This window comes from Equus caballus, chromosome 31 (genome assembly GCF_041296265.1).
Source record: "Equus caballus isolate H_3958 breed thoroughbred chromosome 31, TB-T2T, whole genome shotgun sequence".
In the NCBI taxonomy this organism is placed as follows: Eukaryota; Metazoa; Chordata; class Mammalia; order Perissodactyla; family Equidae; genus Equus; species Equus caballus.
In genome coordinates this window covers 8,045,499-8,067,197 of record NC_091714.1, presented here as the reverse complement: position 1 = coordinate 8,067,197, position 21,699 = coordinate 8,045,499, and the positions used below count along the sequence as shown (strand labels likewise).

General features: G+C 40.1%; 1 protein-coding gene across 2 annotated transcripts in view; it reads right to left on the bottom strand.

Annotated features, from left to right (window-relative positions):
- Positions 1–20,770, bottom strand: part of PLG (plasminogen) — a 45,529-nt gene extending 24,759 nt beyond the window's left edge. Inside the window, exons 1-10 of one of the 2 annotated variants that reach the window (XM_014738147.3) lie at positions 20,534–20,770; positions 16,678–16,813; positions 15,270–15,376; positions 11,840–11,954; positions 9,955–10,094; positions 8,282–8,402; positions 6,627–6,745; positions 5,285–5,447; positions 4,406–4,551; positions 1,169–1,328 (exon numbers count right to left, since the gene is read on the bottom strand). In XM_014738147.3, coding sequence (XP_014593633.1) covers positions 1,169–1,328; positions 4,406–4,551; positions 5,285–5,447; positions 6,627–6,745; positions 8,282–8,402; positions 9,955–10,094; positions 11,840–11,954; positions 15,270–15,376; positions 16,678–16,813; positions 20,534–20,582 — 1,256 coding nt within the window. In that variant the 5' untranslated portion in view covers positions 20,583–20,770. 2 annotated transcript variants of the gene reach the window in all.
- Between the last annotated feature and the right edge of the window lie 929 nt (positions 20,771–21,699).

Below are 21,699 nucleotides of genomic sequence, written 5' to 3'. Positions count from 1 at the left end.
GTCAGACTAACTGTGGAATCTCTCCCTGTCTGTATGCAACTTTATATTCAGTCAAAGACTTAAGGACAACTCTATGCGTATTTCTGGAGCTCCTTCTCTGTACATATCTTTCTCATTATTACCCAGCCTACAAAATCCAGCTGCCTCAGTAATTCCAACTCCAGTCTCTGTCTCCTGCATTCAACAAGACTGCTGTGGTCTTCTCTGCCTCCATCTCCTTGCACTGCAGTCCAGGAAGTGTCTCCAGGAAGAAAGCTAGGGTAACTCTGGGATGGATCTAATTTATTTCCCTTTCTAAAAGTCTCAGTCTTGTGCTGCCTGTTGTCCATTGTGTGGAAAGATCTTCCATATGTTTTATAGCCATTTATGGGAGAAAGGCTGGTCTGGTCAGACCTGATCTTTTGTCTATCCACCTGCCCATTTTGCTTATCAGTACCTGTTTAGTTCCTGACTCTCATCTGCCTTCCTGCTTTTGCTCTTCATGTCCTGGCACCTCATATCCCTTCAGACTACTAGTGCTCAGGACCTGACGTGTACACATCAGGTGATATACACTGGGACTCAATGACAAACACAAACTGGACTTCGGGGACTGGAGGTTGGAATGTAAAAATTCCATAGTTGAAAGACCGCATTGATCTTCAACAGGTGTTATGGAATGGTACTGTTTCTAAGCTTTTGGTCATTTGTTTTCCTGAGCTTTCCAGGAGTGTGAACTTGACACCTCCATATATACCCCCTGCTTCCACAAAACTATTCAGGAAAGATAGCCAGCCTCTAACTTCTCTTCTTTCACAACTTTTGCTAAAAAGTAAGGTGGCTGAGATGTTTTGGCTCACATTCTGGAGCCAAGAGAAGTTTGGTCCTAAGAAGCTAACTTAAAAAATGGCCCTTCTAACAGAAATTTAAGTTGGCTGTTGTTCCTCTTTTTTTCATTTTTTTCTCCCCAAAGCCTCCCAGTACATAGTTGTGTATTCTAGTTGTGAGTGCTTCTGGTTGTGCTATGTGGGATGCCGCCTCATCATGGCCTGATGAGCAGTGCCATGTCCACACCCAGGATTTGAACCATCAAAACCCTGGGCTGCCAAAGCAGCGAACATGAACTTAACAATGTGGCTAGCGGGCCTGCCCCTGTTTCTCCTCTTATGGTTAAAAATCAAAGACATACGCATTTGGGTACTTTTCTGGAGTCTTCTGATGCCAGTGTGGTGTCATGGATGACCAAGATTGACATTTCTTTCCTGTGACAGTGATGGAGGATGTGCCTCGATAACTCTCTCCCTTGTCCTGGTAGCAGTCTTGGACCACAGGAGTTTGTTCAGGTGGTTCTGAAATTAAAATAGAAGAAATCAGTGAATAATGACTAGAACAGAGAAATAAGTGAAGCAATTTATGACACAAACAGAACAGTAGTTTCTGGGAATTAACACTGTTCCCTTTTCCATATTGGCAAGTAGATGGACATGCAAAGAGAATAGATCCAGAATGAGCAAGGCTGAATCTTACAGTATTGGGCTAAGGAAGATGCATGCTAATTTAAAAAAAAAAAGAGAGAGAGAGAGTGGCCAGTTCTCTTATGAAGGATACTGTAAGACAATTGCAAATGTATACCATAATGATTCCCCAGTCCTCCTCCAAAAAGACTTTTTTCTAAAAAAAGAAAAAGATAACATTCTAGAACTTTAATGGCCTAACTTTTTTGCTGAATATTTCATTTAAAACTCAGGGGAAAATAAGCAAGTCAGAGTACTTATAATTGAAAATTGCATTCATGTGCAAGCTCTTTTTTATGGTTCTCCAGTGGGTGTTCATGCAATTGGGCAGGAGACCAAAGGTAGACACATTCAGGGGTGCAGGCTGCAGGTGGTGATTGACTGTCAGTGGGGGGAGACGTGAATCCCTTACATGTTTACCCAGACTCTTATACAAAGCCAAAGCCCTAAGCTGCTGGAGCTAGTCTAAGATTAGGGGTAGACCAGGAAGACAGAGACTGTCCACCTTCACCAAAAGCTTAGCATTAGTAAGAAGAAACAGCAGTATATCACTAGGGTCTAGTTAATAGCATAGAGTGTCCCCCTCTGTGATGCAGGCATGCAGTGACTGCTAAAAATTGGGAGTGGATTAGAAATACTGAGAAAACTCTTCAGCACCCCGGACCCTACTCCTAGCACAAGGTAACAGCAGCCCATCACCAGAGAAATTTGAAACCTGTGGTCCATTTAAGATAATAAAAGCAGTAACAATAAAACCCAAATTCAGTTCATCTGCTGACTATATGGATTCAATTACCCACACAGCATACTGACAAAAGAAGAATCATGTCTATTTCAAAGTACAAACAATTCTTCTTCTTCTACAAAAAATGACCAGCATCTGATGAAAAATTACAAGACACACCAAAAAAGCCAGGGAGAGTGATAAACAGAGCCAGACTCAAAGATGACTTGGAGCCAGACAAACAGAGATGCAGAGACTATCAGATTGAGGTTGTGAGAAAACTATGACTACTATGTTAAAGGATCTTGTAGCAAAGGTGAACAATATGCGTGGATAGATGAAGAATTTCAGCAGATGGGGAAACAAAAATAGAATAAAATGCAAATGCTAAAAATAAAAACCTTGACATCAGAGATGAAGAATTCCTTTGATGGGATAATCAGCAGATCAGACACAACTGAGGAAACAATGAAGGAACTTGAAAGTAGATTAATAAACATGATCCAAACTGACACACAAAGAGAAAAAAAGAGTGGGGCAAAAAAGCAGAACAGGCATATAAGAGATTTGAAACAATATGAAATGGCCCAACCTTTGGGTAATTGGAGTCCAAAAAAGGAAAATAGAGAGAGAGAGAGTAGGGGAAAAGAAATATTTGGGCAGTAACGGCTGATAATTTTACAAAAGTAGTGAAAATCAACAATCCACAAAAACGAGAAGCTCAGAGAACTTCAATCAGGATAAATACCAACAAATAAACAAACAAACATGCAAACACATGTAGGCACACCAAAATCAAACTGCCAAAAACCAAAGAGGAGACAAAGTCTTAAAGACAGGCAGAGGGGAAAAAATATTAAATACAGAGAAACAAAAATAAGATTTCCAGTCATAAACTATTGAAAACAGAAACTAACCGTTAATATCTTTAAAGTAGTGATACTTTTAAAAGGTGATTCCTTTTAAAAGGAAAAAAAATTATCAGCCCAGAATTATAAACCCAACAAAATTATTCTTTAAAACTGTGGGCAAAATAAAGACTTTTCCAGACATACAAAAGCTGAAACATTTCATCACCAGCAGACCTGTACTACAAGAAATGTTAAAAGTTAACTTTTTTTTACAGAAAGAATATGATACCAAATGGAAATATGAATCTACAGAAAGAAATGAAGAGTACTAGAAATGGCAAAAATAAATAAATAAATAAAAGTAAACATAAAGATATTTTTTATATTTACAATCCACTTTAAAACATAACTAAATGGGGCAAAAATGGTATCAATGTATTGTGAGATTTATAACACAATAAAAGTAAGCTCTTTGAGAACAATAAAACAATATTTTGGAAGGGAAGAAATCGAAGTACAATGTTATAAGGTTCTTACATTATATATCAAGTAAAACAATATTATTTGAAGGTAGGATGTGATACGTTAAAGATGTATATTATAAACATTAGAAAAATACTAAACACACTAAAAATTGGTTTAATAAGCAAATAGTGGTGACAAAAGACAATCAAAATAATACTCAGTGCAAACAAAAGCAGAAAAAGGTGAAAAAAGGAACAAAATTCAAATAGAACAAATAGAAATAACTAGCTTGATGGTAGATTTAAATTCAACCACATTAATAATTATATTAAATGTAAATTGTCTAAACGTCTCAGTTAAAAGACTGGGAAAAATAGATAAATCATACAAACATTAGTGAAAATAGAACTGTAATGGAAGTATTCATATCCTCAAAAGGAGACTTTAGAATAAGGACTATTTCCAGAGATAAGGAGGGACATTACATCATGACAAAGGGGTTGTGTCTTCAAGAAGACATAATCTTAAGCGTCTATGTGACTAACTAAGAGCTCCAGAGCATATAAAGCAAACATAAAACCAAAAAGAAATAGAGGAATTCACAGCTCAAGTTGGAGACATCACCATTCATCTCTTAGTAATCAATAGAACAGGAGATAGAAAACTAGTGAAGATTCGGAACAGTCACCAGAATGACCGTATCGGAGCCATAAAACAAACTTCAATGAATCTAAAACAGTTGAAATCATAGAGCATGTTCTCTGACCAGAACAGAATTAAAGTACGATCAAAGCTTCTGTATACGGTGGTGTCACTGGGGTAGAAAAATACAGAGAGCACTGGGGCCCTCAGCAAGCTCTCATTCCCCTTACCTGAAGCATCCGTAATTTCTGTGGGTACTGATGAGGACGTACAGGACGGTATATTGCAGTATTCCCACCTCGTTTCACTGCTGGTTGTATAGCACCACGGAGCCGTTTCTCCATCAGGGTTACGACAGTAGTTTTCATCCAAATTTCTGAAAAAGAAGTGGTTGTGAGTGTAGCTTTGCAAAAAGGCTCAGTAAATAACAAAGCGCTCGCATGCTGGTCAATGGTGATACTGGATACGTATCCAAGTAGTTCTCTAGAATTACACAAACTGAATAACACGTGGAATTCTATAGGATTCTATAGAATTATGGCACAGGTGCTTCTCTTGGGTAAAGGGTTGAAATAGATTCCTTGTCTCTGTAGAATCAAGCGCAATAGGTCTTTTATTACGTGTTGGGCACTGTGCTATATGCTGAAAACCCAATGGGTATTTTCCACACTCTTCCTGCTTCAAAAAGGATACATGCTAGCCATGGAATTTCAGTTTACAGCCTTGGAATTTAAGTGTTCTCAAACCTTACTGTGCATTTAGTAGAAACCTTATCAAAACATATGCCTGGGACCCACTCTTTGTTTCTGGTTTAGTAGATCTGAGTAGGGTTCAAGAATTTGCATTTCTAACAAATTGCTGCCGATGCTGATGCCGCTAGTCTGGGGAAACCACACTTGGAGAATCAATGTAAAAGGAAACTCAGCACTAAATTTCCCTTCCCCTGCTTATGACTTGATCAGTTATGACTTGATCAGATATGACTTGATCAGTTTTCATTCCAGAATACTTTAACTCAAGATTCCTATAGTAACAAAAACTAAGGTGAAATCAATGGGATTTCACATTCCATAGCAGCAGACGGGGAAGGAGACCAGAGTGGGACTTACTTGCAAGGAAAGTTGTCCGGGGTCCTGTTGTGTTTGTGAGGGGTCTGCTCACTCCAGCGCTGACAGGTAAGCCCAGATTGGGTGACAGACACTCTCCCTCGATAGTTTTCACCTCTTCCTTTCAAACACTGATATGTTGGACCAGAAGATGGTGGGGGTGTTGCTTGAATGGGGAAAATAAACTACAATGAATTTTTTAAGAAAGAGTCACAGATAGATGATGCGGGGACGGATACACGGATCATCAGACTGTCTTCTGCTCATCCTGTCTCGCACTTTGGCTCTTGAAAATTGTTTCTTATTTCCAGAAGAATCTAAGTCTGAGTAGAATCTACATCTGCAGTCCATCTCAGGAGGAACTCCTCCAGGGACAAGAGCCATAGAGTAGATGCTTCTTTCTATATTCTCTTTGCTCAGGTCGTCATACACAGTAAAAATCAACCTGGGCCACCCTCCACCCTGAATCCTCACATATACCAACGATCCAATTTGCATTGTGAAGAATAGATTATTCACCAAGGAAACACAACTGAAGGACACGCGATAGTCCGTAAAGCCAAACAACAGAGAGAGTCCATGGAAAGAAGGCCAGAAATGTCCCCAAACAAAAGGCTGCACATCCAGGAATCAAGAAATTCACGGGAAGGAAAAAAGATCACAAAAGAGATACCAGTGTTCATAAAGGAGGAGAGTCTCTGAGGAACTTCAGGGTCTTGAAGGATGATGGTCAGAGCAAAGAAGAGGAAGCTGGCTCTCAAGGCTCGCTGGGTCCTTTTCAACGTTTGATGACTGACTGTCTTTGTCTAAACACTTAGTCCCTTGCTTCAAATTCTCATAGGAGGAAAATACTATAAAATCGTTTCTTCCAAGTCATTCCTGCTAGGTCTGCCATTTCACCTCCTCCCCGTGAACACTCTTCTCCCACGGCTCCCTCACAAGTTGGATACCCTGAGAAACTGGGTGTCCAGACACCTCTCTGTTTACAAAGCAACAATTAGAAAGAACTCTGGCTCTTCACGAAATTCACTTGCCAGAAAGCATGGATCTGACTTCCCTTTAGCGCTAGGAAAAAGTAGAATATCACAGAGACCTCCCAAGAGACCGCATTCAACTGAACTCAGAGGAGGCAGAAGTCTTTGCTAGGGGGAAAAAAAAAAAGATAAATGGATGCTCTGATCAATTACCTCCAGTGACCAATAAATGATTTTAAAAGAGCAATCCCTTCCCACAGGTGTCAGGCACTTTTAAGGCACAGCACTCAGGCACTGACACATGGTTTTTTCTTGATTCCAAGGGCAGAACAGGTAAAGATCCCTGAGGACTGGGTATGAGCCATACTTACAACAGCGCGGGATGTCACAGAATTCCCAGCGTTTGTCGGGATCCATGGTGAAACACCACGGGCGGGGCTCCCCATCAGGGTTACGACAGTAATTCATCCTCAGGTTCTTGTTCGGAAATCTGAACAGGCAAGAAGAGTTGTAATAGCACCCAACATTTACATTCACGGATGAGCATCATTTCAGACGAGCAAACCTGGAGCACCTGTTGTGTGCTCGGCACAGGCAGGCACCCAGGGAAGTGACTGGATCAAGGCTGTCCTCAAAGAGATGACAATGTCATAAATAAAGTGAGCTCAGTATTCTAAGGAGTGTGTTTCTAACAGTTTACATGTGCAAAAGTCGCAGAACAAGATCAGTAACTTTATTGTTTTGGCCATCTGGAAAATTGGTATTGGAAAACTCCAGTTATTTAGCTGCAAATAATAGCAATTTTTAAAACACAAGGTACTCACTGACTAGAGATCGTCATCTAGTACACAGTATAATCAAGATGTTGGTATCTTCATAGCTTAAAGGAATGGACCTTCTGGTCTACCAGGTTCTGGTCCTGCCAGCTTTTAAGCTTATAGAAACTGAGAGGGATAAGCTGTGTTTCTGTGAGCACATGGCCGAATAGTACAGGCCAGTGAGCCCCTCAGGAGGGACCTCGTGGCTAAGAGCGTGAGATGCGTGCAAGCCTTGTGGCCCTCTGCACTTATTTCACATCCCTGTCTAAGGTGGTAAGTGCTTCGTCAGGATGGACAGAGCAACCAGCAGTGGCTTAAGCAATCCTCTTCTGATTTCCTAAAAGTGCATTGACCCAGTTCTGTGCCTAAGGTCCTTACCGTATTTCTTCTTCGAAGAAAAATGGTAACGGCTGTGTTCTAAGCTAGCTATTTGGAATAGCTAGGAGGTAAAGAAAATCAGAGGAGCTGTTTTCACAGTGAAATCTGTGGCTTAGTCCCATTTTTTAGAAGTTTTTATAAAACCCATTTTCATCCTTCGGTCACCATAGAACGAAGAAAAAGACCAGACGCAGCTACTGAAATGGAAGGTGTTTTCCAGTACAATTAATGTGAAATAGAAACCCCAGAAAAACCCTACTTTAGGAATCATCATTATTTTCCAGATCAGGGACTCTTATTCCTATTTTAAATTCATGATCCCCTGTGAAAATCTGGTGGAGGTCAGGAATCCTCGCCCCAGAAAAAATGCGTTGATATAAATACACATAAAACGTTGAGGAACTCACAAAACCCCTATAGCCCCTCCATAGATCACAGGTTAGGAAGCCTTGAGTCTCACTGGCATGAAGGAAAAGGAAAGGAATAAAGAGAAGAGGGAAATATTTGGAAAATCCAGAAGTGAGATGTGTCCGTATTTCTCAAATCTTAATGCGCCTCCGAATAAGCTAGGAATCTGGTTATAATGCCAGAGGCTCTGAGATTCAGCATTTCTAACAAACTCTCAGATGGTATCACTCTTTCATGGACCACATTTGGAGTAGCAAGTATGTATACTTCACCCGCAGTCATGTGGGAAGACGCAAACTCGGAAATTCAAAAACATCAGGTGTGTTCACTTCTTGAGGGATGCTAAAATATCTAAATAAAATGAAGTGCCCCAGAGAGCCGCAGAGTCGGGAGCATCTCGTTTCTTTCCCAGTGAGACTTACTTGGAAGGAATGTATCCATGAGCATGTGGGCTCTGAGAGGCCCAGGGCTGGCATTCAAGTCCAGATATGGTCTTGGAAATTTTGCCCTCATAATTTTCTCCGCTGCAATGCATACATTCATCTGGCAGAACAGAGAAGAAGGAAAGAAACGAAGAATAAAATGGAAATGGCTGAAGCAAAAGAGGGTAAAAACTAGAAGCCCACCACAAATGTTTCAAATACCACTTGCCACTTGTGTATATGTATTTTCCCATAACCCCTTAGTAATAAAATTGGCAATAAAGACTCCATTTTCTAATACAATCTAAAATATTCTCTCCTTCAAATGGTAAAATCTGCAAATTTTGGTCAACACTCCCTCAACTATTATAGTCATAACCAAATCCAGGAATTCCATAATGCCTTGTCCTCAGACTAGGAGGCACTGGCCCTTGGTGGGTGGGACGGTGGGGGCAAGAGGGTAAACATATTCTCAGAAGTCTGTAAGTTCTCTACTAGGATTTTTAAATGTTTTCTATCTTCATTTCAATAATGATCTTTAAAATTTCCTATGAAATTATTTTGATCATACAGATGACTGCCAAATAAGCTGGCACCCTGCCAGGATTTTAGTGCTGGGGTTTTTGTTTGTGCTCATGACCTCTCGGCACTCTCCTCACCATGCCAGGGTTTGCGTCCTAGTCAGGGAACCACACCACCATCTGTCTCTGCTGGACACAGCATCACTGGGAGTCAGGATCAACTCCACCGTACTAACTAACAGGACCTCAGTAGGGAACCATATTCACCTAAAATGACAGCGCTTCTCTTTTTATATTATTGAGAAGCATGACTGGCTGTTTTTTGCTGTCTTATATTATTTAAAAAGTGGAACTTTGATTTGGAATTATTGAAATAGCATGGCGCAGCAGGATAATATTATGACTTTAATTTTTATGAGGTAATAAGGAACACAGAAGCAGACTTGATACAAAAATGATGCATTCATGTCAATTAGGAGCCAAGTGACCTCATAACAAAGTATACGAATAAAGGTTCCCCATGGTTGAAACAGATCAAGCAATGGGAGAACTGAGCTGTCACACACGGTACATACACTACCCACATTGTTACATAAATCCTACCTTCATTCATTCTCCCTTTGCACCAATAAACGTACCAGGAAATATGAAATGAACATGTTTTCAACAAGACGTTTTTAATTTTTTCAGCATTGACTTTGAAGCACACTATTAAATTGGTTGGTCTATTAAAATAAAGGATTGCTGACTTAAAAACGGATTCATTGCTTTGGTTCAGTGAAACAACAAAGTATACCACATGAAATTAATATTGTTTACTTGAACGTATTGATTTTGCGGTTTTATTGTACCTATTTCATTGCAAATCTGTTTTTGGCTTTATACGGTGCAACAGCTTTAAGCATAAGAAATTTGTATCTAGAGTCTGTATCTAGTTTTATCTTTGTACATGTTGAAGTAATATTTTAATAAAAATAATTCAGGTCAGTAATGGAGGTCCGAGCAAATTTTCAGTCCTTGCCAAGAGAACATGTTACTCAATGTTGCCAAACATGGCACTAATTGATTATTAATATCTCTGTGGGAAATTGCTTTATAGCAAATTACTTTACAGTTAAAGGGCAGATAGGAAAACATTTTGTAGAGCCTGACCTTCACATTCCGGAATGTCGCAGTAGTCGAATCTGGTCCCTGGATCTGTGGTGTAACACCAGGGCCCCTTCTCATCATTGTCCGGATTCCGGCAGTAGTTCTCTTCCAGCCCCTCTGAAGGATTCTTATCAGGGGAATATCTGTGGAGGATGGAGAAGAACCATTTTGACTATATTTTTAAAATCAGCATGTTATCAGCATCATAGAACAAGATGCTCTCCATTTCCCATCTGAGGTTCCAGATGTGCCCCTCAAATGCATTTGGCTCTGCACTGCAGCGTGTGTGTTCTCCGATTTTCAATTTCTCTATTCCTAGGCTATTTCAGCACAGTAGCAAATATTCCTATTATTACTGTATTTACAGCCAAGTCTTAGAAATAGAGCCAAAATGTTTTTCTGCACTCAGTAGAAATAGAAAGGCCTCGAAGGCCTGCGGAATTCTTGATTCATTCCAAACACCTGTTTTTGTCAGTTGCCCTTCTCTCTGTAAAAATAACAGTAGTTAATATCATTTTCCCTGTGTGAACTATGTGCTGGGCATTAACTAAAATCTTTCCACACATTCTCTCATTTAGTCTTAATAAAACTCCTGTCAGGAAGGTGTTATTATCCTGATTTTCTAGATGAGAAAACTGAAGGGTAGCAATGTAAAGCCAAAGAAAACTTCCCTAAGCTTGAACAAGGGTTAAGTAGCATCTCAAAAATTCAAAGTCAGATCTGTCTGACTGCAAATGCTGTGTTCTCTCCAAAATGTAGCCAGAATTCATGGGGGAGGCGGGAAATGGGGAGTGAAGCTCATTTTCAGGTCTAGAGACAAGTTGCTGTGTAGAGATAACAAATTTGAGCAAAACCCCAAGACTTTGAGTCTGAAAAGGCAGGTTTTGTTTCTGGTTCTTTTACGTACCTGTTTTTGGTAAATTGCACTCTCTCATGACCTCAGTTTCCCCATCTGCTGGGGTAGAGATGGCTTAGATTATCTCCAAGGCCTCTGACAATCTATGATTTGGCCATTTTGTTTAATCATTCTACCTCTACAAGCCTTAAGGTCCTGGGAATATGAGACCTGCCCATCTCATAGGCATGCAATAAAGGCAATTTGTTTGGGAGGCCCGGCAATAGACACCCAATTCCTACTCGATAAGCATTGCTACTGAGAACTTAATGCCACCTAACACCGTATTGGGCAAAGTACGGAAAGAATGACGCTAAAGTAAATATAGGCAAGTTGCAAGACAATCTATTTTTCGTTTATATTTGATTGATTATTTTGTTCTACAACGCAGAGGTGAACACGTGGTGGGAGCTCTAACTTGGTACATTTGATTTAGACTAATTTGGTTTTCAACAGTCATCTTTGGCCTTTTCTTAGACTCAGCCTAGAATTCATGGTTTTATTATTATTTTTTTAATGAGTTGTCCTTCTATATCCTACGTCTCCCAGAAAAGTAGCTACACGAGAGTGAATGAAAAGCAACCATCTCCTGCTTTTGTGTGTGAGGAAGACTGGCCCTGAGCTAACTTCTGTTGCCAGTCTTCCTCTTTTTGCTTGAGGAAGCTTGTCACTGGGCTAACATCTATGCCCATCTTCCTCTATTTTACGTGGGATGCCAGCACAGTGTTGCCTGACGAGTGGTGCTAGGTCCGCGCCTGGGATTCATACTTGCAAAGCCCGGGCTGTTGAATCAGAGCACACGAACTTAACCTCTACACCACCAGGTGGACCCCCATGTTCTGCTTTTATGCTATGAATAATTGAACCATCCTACATCAACATCACTAAGGGTCTCTTTGTACCTGCCTATTCACATATTCTGGTTTGGTTCAGAAGTGGTGGAATCATTCTCAGCATAATAGGTGAACATAGAGATGAAAGAGAAAGTCTTACTTAGGTATGTGCGGAGAGGTGTCACTCCATTTTTGACAAGAAACCCCGTTTTTCGTTTTGGACGTCGTGCCCCTGTAGCTCCTTCCAGTCCCAGTCTTGCACTCTGAAAGATAAACTAAAGGAAGTGCGCACCGTTATCAAATCCTTTCACAACAAGGAACATCGTGAGGAAGCCCCGCACTGCTTAGTCACATTGAAAGGACTCGCACACCAGACGACGCCATCTTCCTCCGATCTAAAAGGATAGTCTTTTAGATGTGGGGAGGAGTTGCAGTTGCTAAGCTATTTGGTGCTTTGATTTCTTTATTCAAAGCTGGGCCCGCTCTGTGTAATGGGGGTACCACACGGGGTGCTGGGGACACCGGGAGTACAGAACAAAGACCTTACCTCTGTGGAGCTTACGTCCCAGGGGAGTCAGGGGGCCAGTTACAGGAAGTAACCGAGGACACAAATTATGAAAGGAGATCACCTCACGGTGACATGTCCAACAGAGAAAATAAATGGCGTGATGAGAAAATAGCGTGATGAGAGAGTGAATGGGAAAGTAGACGGGGGCTTTTTACACAGGGCGGGGAACAGGCTTTTCAGAGGCTGAAAGAGAACCAAGCCACTTCTACTTTTTGAGGCTCTCAGTATTTTAAATATGAAAAAGCACCAAACCAGCTTATAAACTATGGTCTGCTTTAAATGTTTGCAGTAGACGCTCTCTACCAGCCTCCACTCACCCAGCACACCGCTTAGCCAGTGGGCCCCACCCTGTCTTTAAAAGACACTGTCAGGTGCCCACCTGTGTCCCACATGTGGTAGGACGGGCACCTGTGTCTGGCAGGCCGCTTTCCAGGGTGCCCATCCACTTCTCTTCCCAACAGTTGGGTTATATGCTTACTAAGGGTCGGCTGTTTTTGTTGTCAAAACTATTTATACGACTATATTTGATTAAAGATGAGCTAAAGTGAGAAATGAATGTAAAAAAAAAACCCAGAGCTTTTTTTTGAAAACTAAGTTGAATGCTTTTAGGGATTTGAAAGAGTTGAATTGTTTGTTTTAAAAATTGCTATCAAATCCACTGAACACAGTCCGCTCCTATAGTTGACTATGTGAGTTTGGGGTGAAATTGTAAGAACATAAATGTATTTTACAGTCAGATTGATTAACAGATGTCTATAGATCTCGGCCCTCTTCAAAGAAAAGGAAACTGGTTATTGCAGACAATGCACTTAGAGGGGAGTTTCTGCAAGAAATGCACTAGATAACTCCTGTTGGTGGCCCCATCTTCAAAGAAAATGCCTCCACTCTACACCCAAAGGTGTCCATGTAAACTTGTGCTTTCACTGAAAATATAAAATACTTAAGGTATGTTTGTATCATCTTTTTTGATTCTCCATCTTAACCAAGTTTTTAAACTAATTGATCAGTTATCTGGGGAAGGTACTTCTAATACACTTAAACCTAGCACTATGCATAAAGACTGCAAAGATGTCTCCATTGAGATACATTATTACAGTTGACATATTACACTCAACAGAAGTGTAAACTCAAGGTGCTTTGGAGGCCCAGGGGTCACGGAAGACTTTTAAAAGGAAAGCTTAAATAATGCAGGGCCCTGGAACAATTGCTAAGGATTTGGATATTATTCTAAGGGCACTAAAGGTTTGAAGCAGGGAATTTACAGAGCAGCCAATGCAGTGACCCGGCCAGTGATGATGGCGGCTTAGACCCAGATGGTGACAGTGGCTGCGGTGGCAAGTGGCAGATGTAAATGTGATCTGACACTGAGTGTTCCCAGAAAAACCCTGGCAGGGAATTGAGCAGTGGGTCCATATTCCACAGGAAAGAAACAAGCACCAAAAAATGAGTGACTTTGACTTTTTACCTCTCTTTTGTTTGCATGTACCTGCCAGAGTTGACATAACCTTTTGCTCTTTTCCGTCATCTTGAAAACAAGTAATTATTCAACTATTTAAAGGAAGCTAGCGGTCACCCCCATGTTCCTTCGGGTTAACAATTGACAAATGACATATTTAAATATTAGCATTTGCCAAGGAGAATCCCACCAGGCCTTTATTTTGAAAGCCGGTAGATAGTATTTAATCCTATATATCTCATCCTCTACTCACTGTCTGTAAGAACTAATGACTTCAACAGATAAGCTGGAGATGTAATCTACGCTTTAATCTCAAGAATTAGAAATAAACAGTGTTAAGGAAGGGCATGTATCAGGCACACAGCTAATTAAACCTGAGAAGATGAACCGATGCCTGGAAATAGTCCCAACCTAAAGAAACACTTTCTGAAATCTTATTTAGAGTTTCGTGGTGAGACTAGAAGGAATGTCACAAATCATTGTCGAGAATACAGGGAATAGGATGTTTCTTGTTGTCTGTAACACCTGTGCTACAGAATATTTGGAGAACTAAGTTGTTATTATAAATGGTCGTAATACGTGGCCAAGAACAGAGTATAGGAGGTAGTTTTAAAAGTGTCATACATTCACTTAAATCTTCATACATACTTAATGGAACTTTTGCATACCTAAAAAGACGTGCAATTTCTGTAGGAATCAGGCCACCCCTTATCCTAAACAATGGGACTATTGATCCAGAATTTTCAAGGAAATTATGGAAAAGGAACTACAATTCCTGCCCATTTTCAAAAGACAACATTCCAGGGTCTGAGGGAAGCATACACCATGACGGAAAAAAGTGGAAAATTTAGGAATAAAAATAAAGATTTTGTCTCTATCGAACTATTACTGAGGATATAAAACTCCTCAGGTTTTCTATTTCTCCAGGCTTCAATCCAGAAGCTGAGGCCAAGGACCGTGCTCCCTGCAGAACAAGAAGCCAAGATCAAAAGGAATGTTTAGACTCCCCTTCCTCCTTAAAATAAGATAAAATTTTGAATACCTTATTTTCAGGGGGATAGAGGTAGAAGTGATTTTGTAAATTCAATCCCTTCCTTTGCAAATCAAGAAAAATGAAAGCTAAAAGGTGAAGTAATGTACTCAAGTTGACATAGTGGATTAGTAGCCAAATCTTGTCCTGACTCCAAATTCAATTACACTATACCATAGTGTCTCCAGTCTCTGGCCTGATGAATTACAGATTTAAAGAGGAGGAAGGGAGGGGACAGGGAGAAGGAGAAAGGAAGGGGAGGGGAGGGAGGGGGGAGGAAGGAGAAGAAGGGAGGGGAAGGTGGGGAAAGGGGAGGGGGAAGGGGGAAGGAGAGAGGAGGAAGAGGGGAGGAGAGAGGAGGAGAAGTAGAGGAATGGGAGGAATGGAAAGGGGAGGAAAGAAAAGAGAAAGGGAAGAGGGATGAGGAAAAGAGAGAGGAGGGGAGGAAGGGAGGAGGGGAGGAGTGGGGAGGGACGGGGAGGAGGAGAACAAGAAGGAGAACAGGAGGAGCAAGAGGAAGAAACCACCGTACTCACTTCTCTTTTCAAATAAAATAACATCTCTCATCCTCATGACTGGGGAAGACTTCCTGTTTTCAGCCAGGAGCACACATCGTGGCTCTTTACTGTGATATTGGAATGCCCTGCAGAAGAGAATCAGGAAACGCTGCAAATGTTTTCCTTTATTGAAGGAAAGGAAACTTTCAATGATAAGCAAGAGACTCTAAAGATAATTGTATCTTTTGATGGATCAAGGAGCTCAGAACTGCTACCTTCAATGGAGTTTGGCACAGCATCAAGGAAGTACAGTAAAAGAATACATCAACTCGGAAGGTACTCTGATTTTCTTCCACCTTTACTTCTCCCCTTCCAAATTTTCTGTTTCAACTGCTTAAGTCTTTCCTCACTCACTTTCTTAATTAAATGCCAGAATATTTGCTTTTGAGTTGGAAAGAGGCAACTCCAATTGCTTTGAACCAATTCCCAAGATGGCCTGCTTGACTTTTGGACTCCTGTAATTTCCCCTTGACTTGTGCCTCTACATTCTACCCCTCAGCCTGCACCTCACACCTCCTTGCCCATCCATGTGGTCTTGCCGTGGATACTTGGTCTGACATTCAAAACCATCCACAGCTACCTTTCCAGCCCCATCTCCAACCATCCGCATGAACCCTTTGCCTTAGTCAAATTGGTCGATCACTGGGGCATCATTATCTCTCTCACAGGGGCACGCTGCTCCCTCTGCCTAGAACGCCTCCTACCCTATCGGTATTTATCAAGATCTCTCGCACCCTTCAAAGCCCAACTCAGTTCCCTTCTCCTCCCTGAGGCCTTCTCTAGCTGTCCCAAGCCCTGGGAACTGTTCTTTCCTCTGAATCTTTATAGATCTTTAATTTATTTTATTTATGTAATCTTTTATTGACTATGTCACTTATCGATAACTTGCATTGGCTGTATTTTTAAAAAAGTTTTACATTTTATCCAGTTTCTGTGACTACACCATACATACACAAGGACAAGTACTGGATCTTTTATCTATACAAAGATCTAACATATATACTGATAGATGTTATTTATACCAGATCACTGTATCTATATCTTTTTGCTCTTTAGAGTCTAGGGCACATTCAGTCACATTATCCTCAATAAATATTTACCAATGATGATGTTAGAAACTAGAGCTCAGAACAATAGCGGCTGATGTCATGTGCAAAAATGAATAACTTCCTTTTGGGGCATTTTTCTAAAGGGAACATTAATAAATTTTAGCAAGAAATTGTTCACATGGTTTCAGATACAGAGTCCAAACTCCAATCCTGTGAAATTCCTCTTTCCTCTTAAATCCTATTTTTGTTCATAAATCTATGGGTAAATTTCTTGTTATCAAAATAATAGTGTCTCAAACAGCAAGATTTCTGAGTACATGTAATGACACTGAAAATACCTGCAAATAAATGCTGTTTCCTCCGTACATTTTGCCTCGCATTCTTCTATGCTACTTGCTGAAAGCGGCTTCCTGGTGAAGGTAAACAGTGAAGCCCCCTGGGTTGTTACATAGTCATCCAGGATGTCTCCGTGACCTACCAATGGAAGACAAAAGTGGGACAATTAACAGCATTAACCAACACCATTATTTAATTATCATGACTTAGTCATCTATTTGCTTTGCATCAACCAAATAGAACTTGGAAGCAGGATGCGTGGCTCTGAATAAAAATGTGTAGTCACGAAAGCAGTCCGTTAATAGACTGCAGTATATTAAAAGATCAGCTGGATTGTTAGATGAATAGACTAAAACTATTTAACAGCTTCCATGTTACTACGTTAATGGGGATGAAACCTTAAGAATAAATTTGTTCCATCTGCTATTGATTGCCATGTCACATCAGAACAATAAGAGACCACCAGTGTGACCAATACTGATGTTGACTTGTTCATCCTCGGGTATATAGAGAACTTGGAGCTATTCTGGGATTCCTGACAGTATAAGTTTTTGTTGTGACCTTGTCACTTAAACCGATGTGATAAGCATTCTCTGAATGGTTCTACTTTGAGATAAAAAAAATTTGAGTGAGTTGATTATTTTGAGAATAAATAAGACCTGAATTAAGTCTCAAATGCAATACAAGGTCGTTTTCATACTGGGCTCAGGACAGTGACACCTCACTATTAATAAAGGAGAATTCATTTTGTCCATGATGATGACAGGTGTCTGGCTTCTCTGAGGAAGTTGTAAAAAAGCAGAGCCTGGGACAAATACCTGCCTTGAGTTTTCTGTGAGATAAAATCTGAGGCAAAGGATCTGTCTGAAAGTTGCTGTGTCCTGTGGCCGAGGAGCCACAGTCAGGTTCCCACTGCAAGGCTACAAAGAGAGTCCCCTGGGCTGAGGCACCATGTGGCTCCTGAGCTAGCTTTGACAGCTCTGTTCCAAGCCAGGAGATGTCAACCTCCATCCTTTGGGTATGGAATACAAGTGGTTTTCCTAGGATGAGAGGTTAATAAAATGAAGACAGCCAAGTTTCCTAAAGTTTGTCCAAATGGGATTAGGCAACATGGCAACCTTGGCCTCTTTGACGGAAGAGGTGGGAACCAAAGCCAGATTGACCAGGCTGAAGAGCAGCTGAGGAGAGGCAGTGGGAAGACAAGTCTTTTCAGAAGGCTGGCTGTGAAAGGACCATTTTCAGGAGGGCATATGTGGTCACGATTTCTTTTTTAAAGATGAGACATTCGAGAGCGTGTTTGGTTACTGATGAAAATTATCCAGTGGGAAGGATCATTAAGCGCCAGATCCTCATTCTCAGAAAGGCCATCTCTGCCCACCTGAAAACACACACATTGCATAGGGGGGATGCCCTCTAGCAGATTAGGACAAAGCCATCTTCTGGAGTCCACCCTCCACTACCTCTGCTCCTTCATCCTTCCTCAATTCAAGATACTCCAAAGTGGGAGGGTGGATACTGAACAAGAAGTTGGCCGATGCAGTTGAAATTTAATACATCAAAAAGTACTTGATTAATGTTTCCAAAGATCATAGAGAAATCAATATTTTAGACCCATAGCCATGTCTTCATTCTGCATTTTCTCCCAATTTGAGATCTCATTTCCACGAAGAGTTGGGATTTGGTACATTCTATGGATCAGGATGTAATTTAAAAAACAACGCAAAAACTCTATAAAGTGCATCCTATAAAGAGTTAAATTAAACTTTTCAAAGAGTTCTTAGAAAGTGGAGCAAGCTGGTGTATCAGTGGTACCAAAACAAGAAAATTTCCATTATATCACCCTTTAATTGTTACCTTTAATTATGTTACGTTGTTATGTTTCATAGCATACAGCTCCTGAGACCCACCTTTGGAGCAGATAGCCCAAACAAATATCCCAAAAGAGAATAATTTTTTTCTTTTTTTGCTTGAAAAGTTTTCCCCCCAAATTTTCTTTTATTCATCTCCAGGGCTTATATAGTAATGGGGTATAATACAGTTTATTTATTGACCAAGAAATATTAAACAAATCTTTTTAGTACGAAAAGTATTTTTATATTCTAGGCCAAATGTATAGAGATATATATATCTCAAAGTAAGTGTATTTTATTGATAATGTGGTAGTGGTGTTTTTATAACGGTAGCATGTATATGTGCATGCATTCTTGTGTGTTTGAAAGAAAAGCATTAGTGGTTGGGGAAATACAAACTGCTTATCCATTTCTCACTGAGAAGAGGATATTTTTCCTCTCGCCAGTCATTTCAGCCACTGGAAAGATGAAACACTTTCACGGAAAAAAAAGATTAAATACCTTCCTTTCAAAAGGAGCTTAGGAAAGACTTTTCTCCCCTAGGTTGATGAAGACACGTGTTAATCTTGTTACAGAGAAGTTCATTCTGACACTTGGGTGTGACCCACCGAATCAGCCCGCACTGTTCCAGGTCCTGGTTTCCACGGGCTAAAACAGAGTATGCGCACCTGCATCCGCATACACAACCATTTCCCACAGAAATCTCTTCGTACAATCTTCTTCTCTGTGTTTTCTTTGATATTTCTTGGAATGGTTCCACTAAAGTCGAATGTATTTGACTCTAATTTAATGCACAACTGTAAAATTTTATCTAGCAATTCATAAATTGAATTACAAGTATCTATACACATTTATATGAATAACTACTAGCGTAATGGATGATTCCATTTATACGAAATGTCCAAAATAGGCCAATCAGAAACGGAAGGTAGATTAGTGATTGCCAGGGGTAGGGCAGGGCATGGGACGGTGGGAGCTGGGGGTGACAGCTAAGGGGGTGGAGTTTCTTTTTTGGGGTAATGAAAATGTTCTAAAATATATTGTGGTGATGGTTGCCTAACTCTGAATATACTGAAAACCACTGGATTTTATGCTTTCAATGGGTGAACTGCATTGTACGTGAATTATATCTCAATAAAGCTGTCAAAAAAAAAAAAAGAACTATAAGGTCCTGCTTAGAATATTTTAAAGAAGGTTTAAACAAAGTCAAAAAAAAAGAAGAAGAACACCAGATTCCTTCTTGGAAAGCCCTGGTTTAAACCCTGGTTTCTTCACTTCCTGGATTTGGGAGTTTGGTCAGTAGGCAAACAGCATGATTTTCGTAAGTATGGATTTCCTCCTCTATAAAATAGGGATGCCCTATCCTACCTATTACACCGCTGAATAAGCTGCTATTATTAAAGGACAACATGCGTATGTATAAAAATGTGCCTGACCTAGCTCAAGCACGAAGTGAATATTTGTTGAATTATTTTTGCATACATCACTTGGTAAATTGATGCCTGTGGTTTCTCCAGGCATAAGAAACAAACCTGTATGTATGGAAGTCCTTACTTAAGCCATAACCATCAGGGAACCAGTGAACACAACTCAAGACCAGTCAGAGAATGTAGTCAAGGACAGACTTCATTGTTCTCATTTCAAAGAGAGGAACATACAACACCTTAATAAAAACGCTCTAAATTAACCAAACGGAGAACCAGGGAAAAAGACTAACAACTTTTTGGACTGTTAAGCATATGAGATATTTTTTCAACTAAAATGACCATCACTTGGGCTCCATTTTTTTGGATTTAAAAAGCCATTCATTATTTTCTCTCCAGTACTCGCAGGGAAATTAAACTTATTTCTTGAATTGCTTAATCTTATATTTAGATTTTGAATTGGGAATCTCATGAACCAAAAGCTGAATTAAACTAGTTGCCCAATAAAGCCATTATGTCTCTATTTTGAATACATCACTAGGAAAAAAATTCTTGATTAAGGGGAAAAAAAAACTTTGTCTTACCTGACTTCAGAAATAAAAGCAGTAGAAAGACCACTTCTTGATGTTCCATTTTGGAACTGGCCAGCGGTATCCAGAAAACAGCGTGTCCCAATCCTGAGATGTTATTGACTTACATGAAAGGAAATGCATCCACAAACAAGATAATCACATATAGTTAATTATTCTCCTAGAAGCCCATTGCCACCGTGCTCTGAGGGTTCAAACATTACCTTGACTGAAGGATCTTACAAAATGTTTGAGAGCAGAATTTGCAATAGATGCTGGGAAGTGGTGAAACCAGTGCCCGCCCCCTCGGCTGCCTCATGCTGCCTTTTTTTCTCCTTATTCCTCACCTTACTCCCAGTCCATCATCTTTCCAACTTAGCCATTTTCTTCTCTCTTCTTTCATTCCCTTTCTTTTCGGTGAAAAAAAAAAAAGTCACAATAATAGCTCTCATTTGCTGTGAATTTTCGTATGCCAGACGGTCTGCTAAGTGGTGCATACACATAGTTTCATTCAACCTTGGAAACAAGCAATATTCATCATCCCCATTTTACATGAGGGGACTCAAGCTAAGAAAGTTTAACTTTCCCAACTTTACTTAGCTAACAACTGGTGGAGTTAATAAATGTAAGCTAAGGCATCCCCACATCCTACCAGTGTAGAAATTACAAAATAAATTAAAATATTTTATTATTATCAACATTTCTTTATGCCTGGTGGACTCACGTGTTTTCCATGATTGCAAATTATGTTATAAAAATATCGATCTTTTCCCCAAAACGAATTCACAGTGCATTAGATTGCCATCCTCATGAAATAAAGCAAGAGTGGTAAAATTAAGTTTACAGAGTCTCTCTCGGTTTCATTGCTGAGTCTGTACTTTTCCCTGGCTTAAGGCTAGAAAGGCCAGGTAGTACATGCTTTAGAAACGCTATTTCAGTGTTTGAAAGTCTATTAATAGTGAAATCGACTCTATTTTAAATGTGAAATAAGAACAAGAAATACTCCTCTCACCAGCTACAAACTTCTTTCTATAAATTATCTAGCAAAGTGTAAAGGAGGGCATCACACCGTCTTGGGGGATTTCCCGCAGAATCCCCTAGGACTGAAGGACAGTCATGCATCACCTAATGACGAGGATATGTTCTGAGAAGTACGTCTTTAGGCGATTTTGTCATTATAC